Source organism: Sander lucioperca, chromosome 10, assembly GCF_008315115.2.
Source record: "Sander lucioperca isolate FBNREF2018 chromosome 10, SLUC_FBN_1.2, whole genome shotgun sequence".
Lineage (NCBI taxonomy): Eukaryota > Metazoa > Chordata > Actinopteri > Perciformes > Percidae > Sander > Sander lucioperca.
Window position 1 is genome coordinate 26,268,160 of NC_050182.1, and position 12,141 is coordinate 26,280,300.

A 12,141-nucleotide genomic window follows, 5' to 3' on the forward strand; every position below is an offset into this window, starting at 1 on the left:
TTGTCCCTTTTAAATAAAGAAATCTAAATATATATATATATATATATATATATATATATATATATATATATATATATATATATATATATTTATTAAAAAATAAATAAAATAAAATAAAATATTGGCTATATACATCTGTAACTGTAAATTCTGTTTGAAAGGAAAGTGAAAGAAATGCTCTATAAAACACCTTTAGACGTGTCCTAAATCACTGAATTTAATACCTTGTTTTCCATTGCATTGTAAACTAATAGGAGACACTTAAACAGGTTCAGTCAGGGGTTAAACCTCATGAATTAATAATTCAGTCTGGTAAACTGATCAGTGCTGTGCGCAACATTTAGCAGTAGTTGACAATCTATAGTCCAACTATGGTCAACTTCAGTATCTCACAACTTCAAAGTATTTCACATGTCAGCTCTGTCATAGGCCTACACTCATGTGATCATCATGATGTAAAGCATTGATCAGAAGCATAACTCCACTATAGACAGTAAAAGACTCCACCAGCCCTCTGCCCCTCCCCTCTCAGATATTCCCTGTTTCCCTGTTTGGCTGTTTCGGTCAGTGTGTGGGCGGTTTGGGTTTTTGTCGTTCACTCCCACAATGACGTGATGAGAAAAGTTATCACAATGTGCTGAGAAGGAGGGATCAGGCACAAGAACACACCGGTCTGAAGACTGATAACAGTAGCAGCTACTGTGGACGAGCAGCTAACGGGAAGTTCTTCTAACGGAGGGAGCTTTATATAGTTTACTTTTATTTATTTATTTATTTATTTATTTGTGTGAGGAGTATTTATTTATATCAAAGATGAACGGAGGGTCGAGAAGTCTGTGCACATTTGAGGACATAAGAAATCATGAAGATGGGGTAAGCTACTCGGTTTGTCGGATTCCTTAATTTTCGTCTTTTTAATATATAATAATAAAGCGGATTTCTGTGTGTTTACTTCCTGTATGAGTCCATTATGGTCAAATAAGCAATTTATGAATCAACTAAAAAACCAAAGGTAAGGCAGTTTTTATTGTTGCCCACTCTGACGTTTGGATCTGTTGGCTCCTAATTTTACTATAAATATTTTTCAGTTTCAGTTTTCTTTTCTTGACGTGACTCTGCTCAGTTGTGTGGAGTGGATCAGAGTCTGTGTGATTTTGTGGTTCTGGATCCTCAGGCTTTGTCTCCTCTAAGTGGTGTAGCCTACTATTAAGTCTGGCCTTGTTGTAATTAAAGTATTAGCCCATAAACCCCTCAAGTCCCAACACACACATAAAGGCAGAAGTTCAGAATTAACCCAAATAACATCTGTGCCTGTCACAGGTGCCTTCTGTCCACATCATTTAAGGGCTTACAGTTGCAGTTGTGACAGACAGTGACAGCAGATCAGGAGACAAACCTGTAAACACTATGCTTGTGCAGAATGCCCACCACCTGTGCACGTGAAGTTTTCTTAAACATGATTAAACATCACACTTCTTGATTTGCTGCACAGACTTTTCCAGATAGCCTACTTGTACTGTAAATGAGTGATCACGTACAGTAGATGGGCTTTTGTCTGTGGCCGCAGAGGTTTAATCATTTACCTCGCCTGAAAGAGCAAACAGTAAACCTGCACTGAGGTTTATGAGGTTGCGGAGCAACATGACACTTTCACCTTATCAGCAACCTCCTGCTAAGTTTATCTGTTAGCAGGGACAGAGCCACTGAGCTCATATCAGATGATATTCTCTAAAGAAGGCCATTGCAGAGAACAGTAATCTCTCACCATGATTATGTTGAATTAGATCTAACTAAGTATGATTAGAGCAGAATTTGAGAACCAGATTCAACATTTGTGTCAATAATCTAGACAGTTAAGTACAGTAAATATCAGTTACTGTTGTGTAACTGTAAACAAAGGTCAGAGTGTACAAAGGGCAGCTCCACTCACACACCTAATAAACTGATTATATGTGTTGAGGAATGTCTGCTGAAGCATTATGTGAAACTTCTGTTTAATCTATCTTACATTGCATTTTAACATGCAAATGATTGCACATTTGCATGAGTGTCATACAGAAAACAAATTAATCTCTATCACAGTCAAATCCAGCAATCAAACAGTCTCCCACCTGTACAGTTATTTACATATCTGATATGGTTATTCAGGTCAGACTAAATAGAACAACAGAGGTATTTTACCTCTACTGTACATGTAACCTTTCATAGTGACTTATTAACACAAAATATCAGGGAGAGGTCAGTCCATGAGGATACATGAGGAGAGATAGTGTGCATGATGTAGCAGTGAAAGGCCTTCAGTGGGTTTTTTATTAAAAAGTGTCTTTCCTGGAGTGGATATGATCTGAAATAAAACAGGAGGAACAACCAGGCCTGGCTTTGACACAAAATGTTACTGTAAAGTTTATAATAGCGACCAAAATCAAGCTAGTATTTGTAAATCATTTGAAACTTGTGGCACAATTTCTCCTCCCTAAAAACCTAGTGTATTGAGAAGATTTTTTTCTTTGAGGGCACTTTTAAAAAAAATAATGCCCCAATAATCCCTCCACAGTTTCCCTGAGATGTGTAATTTAACACATTCCTTCTGTCTTTCCTCATCCTCAGACATCATCTCAGTCAGGAGTGTGTGACGTTACTGGCTGGGAATGAGCCAAACATGACAGACAGATCCATCAATGTAGAGGAAAGACAGGAGCAATATGCCAGATCACACCTGGTTCGCATGCCACACAGAGCAGCAAAAAAGATGACATGTTGAAATGATAGTGGGAGTCTGTCCTGATGGCAGCTCTCAACTTCATGACTCAGATCCTGGACTAGCTGTTTACCATCAGTGTTCACCAGTTCACATTCTCACATGATGGTAACACACAAGCAAATAAACCTCCTGAAATGCTTCACTTCACATCTCAGCTTGTCTCGGCCCTTTACACTTTACTTAAATTGCTCATATTATGCTTTTTTGGCTTTTTCCCTTTCCTTTATTGTGTTATATATCTTTTTTGTGCATGTTATAGGTTTACAAAGCCCAAAGTCCACCCCAAAGGGACTTACCATCTCCAACAGAAAACACTGTTCACAAACTGCTCCAAACTGCTCTATTGTAGTCCAGCCTTTACTTCCGTGACGAACGTGCGTCACTTTGTAACACACGTTATAATGCTCGCCTAGCTGCTAGCGTGACGCACTCATCCTCATATTTAAGAGGCTGGAACTTGCAGGAGTTTGGCATTGATGCTTAAAAATGACTAAAATGAGAAATAGATTATCAAAATAGTTGGCAATACATTTTCTTTCAGTCAACCAATCAATTAATCGACTGATCGTTGCAGTTCTTGTTGAGCAGTGGTCAAAATGTGTCTGCACAATTTGAGTATCAGTAGTCAGTATCAGTTAAGTATGGAAAGTTGGCATTGAATGCTTACATTGTTAGTCTTGTTTGCTTATTCTTTACTCAAATATTTCCTGATCTTAGTCATCATTTTGAAGTTCATTTCAGCAAAGTTTAGCTGCTTACTGTATGTTGTATAAGTAAGGTAACTAAATTCGGGTATGTATGGGCAGTGGTTTTAAAACATTTAATACCTGCAACCCGAGCATTAGCCCTAGTCAGCTCACACCTGTCGCCTCAGAGGCCGAGGTTTAGCTGTAATGTACCTGGACAGAAGACAGTGACAGGTGACAAGTGACATCCGTGCAGCAGGTGTGGGAAAGCAGTTCATGAGAGGGATAATGTGATTTAATGTATGTTGAAATTCACACACTTGTGGAATGCAGGTACTGTACAACACCTGCAGGCACACAATGTTTTACAGTGTAGGGCCATGATACCTGCTGCTGCCTGAGGTTAGGAATCTGAACATCATGATCTTTTTTAAAGTGCCACAGAGCTCTAAAGTATATTTAGTTTTTATGCCCCAAATTCAGCAACTCTGTCTGTTTATCAGCAACATTCCCAGGTTGGCAGTCACTTCTCAGCTAATTTAACCTACATGATTTACAGGCCTCCTGATGCCAAAGTCCAAAACAAAAAGCGTCTTCATACTACATACATAAGCCTTTCAGCCCGTCCATACCCCGTGATCTTTTGTGCTCATTGTTGGTGCACCCAGCAGTGCGGATGCTGTGTGCTTAGTTTCAGGTTGCGCTGTTAGTGTGTACTTTGAGTTGTGTGTATGTGTGTCTATTTTCCTGTGTGTGTGTGTGTGTGTGTGTGTGTGTGTGTGTGTGTGTGTGTGTGTGTGTGTTGTCTTTGTACGGGTGCATACGTCACTGTCCATGAGCACATCCAACTGGTCCCTTTCTCTGTGTTCCCAGGAGGTCTAGTATTACAGGTTGTCTTTTGAAGGTGGTATAGATGGCATTTTAGTGTGTGTGTGTGTGTGTGTGTGTGTGTATTGGATATAAAAAAGAAACGTACGCAGAGAGACTAGTGTGTAAATAGTCGATGGTAGAGCTAGGATTAGCGAGTCTTTGTTTGGTCGTCTATGAAGAGCCAGAGAAGTTGTATAATGATGGATTCCTTGTTAACAACACTCTCACTGTTCCCCCCTTTTCTCCCCCTCCTCTCTTTTCCCTCCCCTAATCGCTGTGCCTTAAAGAGCTTCCAGGTGCCTGTAATCTGAGAGGAAAGCATGTTGAACCATAGGGGAATTTTTGGCTTTCATTTCCCTGAGTTTTGTTTGTCGTAGTTGGACCCCTCACCCACCAACTATTGGGCTACTTCCCCTGCCTTTTTTTATTGTTCCTGTTGCCAGTTTACTTGCGTTTTAGTCCCATCTGACCCTCACTGCTTTCTCTCCATTACTGTTTTCCTGAACAGAAACCCAGCTACTCATCAAGGCCTTCTGTTGTTTGTACAACACATTGCCTTTTATTTAACTCTTTCTTTATCACAGCATTACACAACACAACCCAGTTCATTTCCCCTGTCTGGCTCACATCAAGGCCAGGTCGTATCAGACATGGTTTCAATGCAGAGGGAGAGATACACTCTTACGGTAAACTGCAAAAACAATTGATTTTAAAATAGGGCTGCAACTAACAATTATGTTTATTATTGATTTATCGTTTGCTCCATGAAATGTCAGGAAAAAATAATAATGAAAAAAGTAAATTATAGTTTCCTAAAGACCAACATAATGTCATCAAATGTCTCAACCAATATTCAAAAACTTTAAGATACTCAATTTATTATCACATAAGTCAAAGAAAAGCAGTAAATCCTCACAACTGGAATCTAGAAATGTTTGGCACTGTTTTGCTTGAAAAATGACTAAAAGAATGAATCAATTATTAAAGTATTCGCCGATTGTTTTTTTTGTCTAATCAACTAATCATTTCAGCTCTAGTTCAAAAAAACATTCTTGATGTTGGAATGAGCAGTTGGCGAAACATTTCCATTTTTCTTCCAGAGCACTTAAAGTACGTTTTGTACATGTTGCCATTAAAGTTAAGCTTCTTTTTCAAGCATAAAAAAAGCTCAGAATAAAAATTTAAATTTGAACATTTCACGACAACTGGGCAACTCCATAGACCTTGAGGTAAGGTTATGTCAGTGTCTTTTTGTAACGTACAGTAGCTGGGCCTTTTGTGCTGCAGGTTATGGAATAAAAGAAAATGAAAGTAATAAAAGTATCACTGTACATGTTAAATTGACACACACACACACACACAAGCCTCTGTTATCTTCTACCAGACACTCTTCTATGTAATTGGTTGTGTGTGTTTTTGTTTGTGTTTACAGTATTTAACCACAGAACATTGCAGCCATTTCTTCTTTGCCTGTTCCGATCTCTCAGACTTGACATGACACCAGGACACAGTAAATACACGCGGGAAGATAAACAGAACAAGATGTGTTTGGCTGGAATGAGTTATATAATGTCGCTGACCTCCTCCCTCACATCCGCATATTTATACTTGCACACACACTCACTGGGTGTCACTTATAAGGGGGTTCCCTATGCTGGAGGACACACACCCAGTCACATCCCGCTCGAGACTTTTCCTGTTAAAGCGACTTCTCTCCTGCGACTAAAAGAAATAACTGGGAAGGGTTATGTGTTTCACTTTATAAAGCGTTCAGAACATTGTTTTCTCTCTGACTTACTACTCCCTCTGATATTGCTAGTGTGCCAGATAGTTTATGGCTACTGTGAGGATTGTGTTGTCATGGAAATGTTCTGTCTTGCTTGAAATTACATTTTCAGCCCACTTTCCCAGAAATCCAGCCATTGCTTTCAGTTGGCTGTGAGCGCCTGGAGAGTTTCCGCCTAACGTCCCTCTGACGTCCATAGCACACACATTTAATTCAAACAATCTGTCTCTGTGCAGCTGTGAAAAAAACTTTAGCTTTATCTCTGACGCTTGTACCCCTCTCTCTCTCTCTTACTGGTTACTCTCTCCCTCTTGTTTGTTTCAGTGAGTATGACTCAGTCTCTCCTCCTCTTTTCTTCCCCTCTCCTCCTCAAAATAGTCCTCAGTCAATCTCTCCATCACATAACGGTCTCTTTGTGGATTCACCCAACGTCTCATTTCTTCATTGCCTTTTTCAGGAGGGGTGCAGGCGTCTACGACTCACACTGCACGACCAGAGCCAGGCAGCTCGGAGCACGGAGCAGCACAGGGACAAGGTAAGAAGAACTTCCTGCACATTATTATAACTAAGGTTATAACCTTGACTGTAACACCAGTTGCGGTGGGATAACATTTATCACTGCTTTAGATTACATGGTTTGGATACTTGAGGGTTTAAGATATGCTTTTACTGTGCAATTAAATTGACTTTTCATCTTGAATGGATGCAATGTGTCAGATTTGTTGTACGTCATGAGGGAGAATAGTCTTTCTCTTTTCTCTCTGATAGTATGTGATAGTATGCAATTTCTTTGAATGAGAAAAAAAGCCAGTAGCACTATTGTGTGCTACTGGGTGAAAGTGCTATGATTTAGGCCATAGTTGGATTAAAAAGTTCCCAATGATCCTCCTGAGTAATTAGCTCAGAGCTATTGTGCATTTACACATGTATTGCGGCACATTGCTACACACAAAGTGTACAGAGACACAAATTGCTTGTAAACATGCCACAGCTGCGATCAGCTTTTCATTACGTGGTTCCCACACAAGGCCACTCAGAACGTCTCAAGACAACCATAATTCTCCCAAAACCAGTGCCAAAGTTAGATTTTAAAAAACGAGACCACCAGAGCAGCAGAGTTACTTAACCTCTCCCTACCTTCTTCTATGTGTGTCTGCTTATGGTGTTGTCCAAGTCTGAATACCACTTCCAAAGAAGCACCAGATGTTTATGGGTTAGTCTCCATAGTGATTACGGCTATGATTCTGCCTCCTGATTATAGAGTCTCAGTCAATCACACACACACACACACACACACACACACACACACACACACACACACACAGAAATAATTTGCTCAGGACGAGACTGAGAATGTATTCAGTAGTTCTATTAAATAGTTTAATAACATAATTTATAATTATTAAACGAAAGTACTCCTGGCTGTTCTTCGTGTGTCGTGTTGCAGTACTCATGAGAAACATGCTTCAACTCCACCTCCAGCGTCAGTAAAACACAGTGACGATGTTTGGAAATGCATCACACCCATCCACGCGTCCTCACGCAACACAGTGCCTGACACATTGTTAACTCCTCTGCTCTCTAATCTTCAGCCAATTGGACGAGCGTTTGCGCTGGTGCAGCCGCCCACTGACAGGACATCATTGAGTCCTGAACCGGTCAAATCGACAGAGGAGCAGGTTGAGGTTATCAAGGTGGGTGTGGCCCACTGGCTGTTGTTTTTGTAGAAATAAATGGTGTATGTTTGTTTCGTGGTCGCGCTGGTGTTTAACATCCGTGTCTCCCCCTGTTCCAGGTTTATCTAGAGGCCCGCAGACAGGAGCAGCAGAAACACCAGCAGAGCCTGAAGATGTTGTCAGATGAAGTTTCCCAGATACAGGAGGTCAGTCTCTGGACAGGATTGATTCTAGCTCTGACACACATTTTAAACACTGTCTCCTGGATTATGTAACAATTTGCATGTTTGCATCATGTAAATTCCTTCCCGCTTCCAGACTTCTTGTCTCTCTGTTCACAATAACATATTGTGTTTATCGCTTCATAGAACCTGGAACACACACATGGTAAAACATTATAAATGATAGTATTTCAGTATCTCACGATATGTCTGTATTTCACACAGGTGAGGTATTGCCTGAAGACGCTGAGGGAGCAGATGGCAGCCAAAAACAAGGTAGATCTTTTATGAGCTGCTTTGTTGCGCCCTTACCATTGTTCACCCTACATCCTGTGTGCTTAATGCAATTTCCTCCACCTCTCTCATCTCCGTCTTTCACTCTTTCCTTGCTGACTTCCTTCGTTTCTCTCTCCAGCCGGGGACAAACGGGTGGAAAGTTGGTCTGCCCTTCAGAAAGAGCGCTGCGCCTGCCCCCAGCGCAGGAGCGAAAGCTGACGCACAGGTGAACATTCATAGTTGTAAATATAGAGTATGTGTGTGAGCAATGCACATATAAAATTTTGCATGCAAATCATAGCCACAGTCCACTGTCTGTGTTTTCCTCTGGACAATGTTTGCCAGTGTGTTTTGTGTGATGCCTGTAAAGTGATCCCCTCTGAGAGGCACACAGGAAGGAGGAGGTATAAAGTTTAAGAGATAGACAAACAGGCATGGGATATACTGTAGGAGAAAAAGAGAGGATTTAAAATGGCAGCGAGTGTGTATGCTCATAGCACCCAGGGGTGTATGAAAATGTGTGAGAGAGCCGTTCCAGAACACACTGTTCCGCTCCCTACAAGTGTTATTGTGTTCAGGCCCTCCTCATTGTTCCCAGCATTCCACAGATGCCTCTCCTTAAATAGATTTGTTGCTGTCTTTGAGCCACACACATTTAGCAACCACTACTGACTGCGTGTGTGTCAGTGATGTTTTGTACAAATACAAACAGAGCTGACAACACTGTTTGGTTGAATAGTTATTGTGCCAATTATAGCATTTATCTGTGACTCATGCTACAGTTCACTCACAGAAGTGTTGCAGAAATTAGGAGGGAAACACTGGTCGCCATCCAACTGCTCCAGTGACGCACACTGACACGCTTTTTTACATTATGTCATCATGAAAGTATCTATCTATCTATCTATTGTAACGTTGTTGTTTTTAAGCCATTCATTTGTACAATAAACTATAAAAAAAAAAATAACACTTTACATTAAATCACAGTTTGTGTGTTTTTTTTTTACACTGATTAACAGAAAATGGCATTACAGTCAGTATTTAAAGTTTTTTTTAAATTTCACTTTATGAGGTGTTTTAACATTAATATGAGCCTGTCTATGGTCCCCCAGTGGCTAGAAATGGCGATGGATGTAAACCAAACTCTGGGTATCCTGCTCTGCCTTTTAATTAAAAATAAAATTAAAAAAAAAATTTAAATTAAAGCTCAGATGGGCTGATCTGGAATCTCCTCCTTATGACCTCATGAGGAGGAAGGTTACCTCCCCTTTCTCTGCTTTGCTCGCCCAGAGAATTTGGCCCGCCCATGAGAAAGAGAGAGACATCATGGCTTGAAAACAAGCAAAGTGGCAGTTGGTCAAGGCCACACCCCCACCCTCCACCTTGCCCCCCCTCTCTCCTCCTCAATAGCATTTAAAGATACAGACACAGAAATGGCACATCCTAAGGAAAGCTCATTGTGGGACTGGCTCTAGCGGCTGTAATTCTGCACCAAGGCTGAATTTCGGGAAAGAGACTTCAGATACAGTATTAGGGGACCACTAAGGTCTATATAAAAGCATCCAAAAAGCAGCATGTCATAGGACCTTTAACTGACCATCTATTGGATTAAGATCTAGACTCTGACTTGGTCACTCCAGGACATTACGGTATCTATCTACTAATCTAAAACTTGATTCTTTCTCTACTAGGAGGCAGATGAAGAAGCGGAAAGAGTCAAGCTGAGGGAGGTCAGTAAGCGCTTGTATGCACAGCTACAGGAAGCAGAAAAGAAACACCAAGAGGAAAAAGAGAGGCTGCAGGTAACACACATATACAGAGCTTCTTTTTACATTCATTATGCATCATTACAAATAATGTAAATTACATTTTGGTTGCACTGAAACCACTTTTTTTTTCTCTGTGTCTCTTCCAGGCTGAAGGCAGCAGGCTGAGACAGCATCTGAGCGACGAGGAGGAGAAGTTGAAGATCACAGAGGAAGCCAGCGAGAGGAAAGACAAGCGCATCGACGAGCTCCAGAGGTTGCTGGGAGGGATGGAGCAGGAGAGCGCCAGCCTGCGGGAGGCAATCCGCAACCGCGAGGAGGAACTGCGTGAACTGCGCAAGATCAGAGAGGAGGGCCAGAAAGGGGATCAGAGGTCAGCTAACACAAACACATTAACAGAAGAAAAGATGCTTTGTCAATCAGTGACAATCAAATCACGAGTTGCGTGTGTTCTAACTCTCTGTGTGTATTTTTAGGGCTGAGCAATTGGAAAAGGAGGTGGCTATTCTCAAAGAAAAGATCCACCATCTGGATGACATGCTAAAAAGCCAGCAAAGGAAAGTCAGACACATGATTGAACAGGTGAGGCGCACATGTGTGAGACTCTGTAAAGCAAACACATTGTCTCCGTGTTCATATTTGTGCAGGATTTACTGACTGTTTGACTGTATGTTTGCTCGTCTTTAGCTCCAGAACTCTCGCATGGTGATCCAAGAGAGGGACCGTGTGATCAAAGAGCTGGAGGAGAAAGTGGCTTTCTTGGAGGCTGAGGTAAGTGCTGCTTATTGTCTTCTCCTATAAAAAATAATGTTATGGCTTTTCAATGGAATTGAGAATAAAGGGTCTGGGTTAAGTGGAAGTGAGGGACAGGAGAAAGGAATACTCAGCCTGATCTCTGCAGAGAGAGAGGAGATACGAAAGGGAAGGAGATGCAACCGCTGTCTGCTTTGTGGTCACATTACTTATTTTTATTGGTACTATTTGAACTGACCCCTGACCTCCTGTGTGTGCAGAACCGAGAGATGCATGACCAGATGGACTACTTCCTGGGAGGGCAAAGGTCAAATTCCTACCTTTCATCAGAGCGCAACTCCCAGATCGTCTATAGGTAACTTATTTTCCCTTCCTCTTAATATTTTTTCAGCTGCAAACTTTGCAAAAGTCCTACAGGGCCTTTTCTTACCCATGCATTAGCTACAAGCATGGCATTTATTTTAATTTAGCTAATTTGGTGAAACGGCCCGAAAATACAGTACATGCAAACAAAAATATTCATCTATTCTAGTCATACATTTGCATAAGATTCATACTGATTACTTTTGTGCTTGTTTTATGCTGTTTCAATTTACAAATAACTACTTTCTCTTCCTCTTGTCCCCTCAGTAAACCAATCAAGCCGTCCAACTCGTCCAGCAAACCACTGCCTTTCATCAAAGTCATCGAGATCAGGTCATAAAGACACTGTGCAGAAGAAAGACACGAGGAGGGCTCAGAACCACCACATCTTTTCAATGCAGACTGAAACCAAACAGCAGCTCTACGACCACATCTGATCGCATTAATAGTTGGGATGTCAGAGTTGAGCTTTCTGGACTGTAACTACATACACTTCCACATAAACCACAAACACTTTTGAAGGATACTGTGTGGTGTTTGGCGGCACACACACACATCAGGGCTTGCAGTGTGTCTGTGCTTAATGAATGAGTGTGTATGTCAGCTTTAATGTAGATACATGAATGTAGATACAGTAGGCATACTGATTCCGCTGATGTGCATTTGAAGTTTTACGTGTAATGCTGCATACTGTATGCAAGCGTTTCCTTGTGCTGCCCTGTTTTAATTGCTATTTTAACCGTTGAGCAAATGTGATGGCAGTCCACATACAGTAATGTAGCAAACATAGCTAACTAAGCTAAAGGTTTCATGTAAAAATCATTAAGCAGATGATCCTTTGTCCGTGTACTCATCCATGACTCTGTTCACTTTTCTGAGTGAATGGTATGCTTTAAATCTGTAAATATTGATATAGTTTATAAGGTCATCACCCTGTGATTTATTTATTTTTTTTTTAAATAAAAATGTTTTTTTAAACAACA

At 40.9% G+C, this 12,141-nt stretch overlaps 1 protein-coding gene across 1 annotated transcript; it reads left to right on the forward strand.

Moving 5' to 3' along the window:
* The first annotated feature begins 591 nt into the window (after positions 1 to 591).
* On the forward strand, positions 592 to 11,970 carry tuft1a (tuftelin 1a). The gene is made up of 12 exons (XM_031299286.2): positions 592 to 873; positions 6,561 to 6,638; positions 7,696 to 7,797; positions 7,899 to 7,985; positions 8,226 to 8,276; positions 8,416 to 8,502; positions 9,968 to 10,078; positions 10,192 to 10,415; positions 10,519 to 10,624; positions 10,730 to 10,813; positions 11,056 to 11,150; positions 11,426 to 11,970. Exons 1-12 carry the CDS (start codon positions 814 to 816, stop codon positions 11,496 to 11,498), a joined length of 1,158 nt encoding a protein of 385 aa, XP_031155146.1. The 5' UTR covers positions 592 to 813; the 3' UTR covers positions 11,499 to 11,970.
* The last annotated feature ends 171 nt before the right edge of the window (positions 11,971 to 12,141 follow it).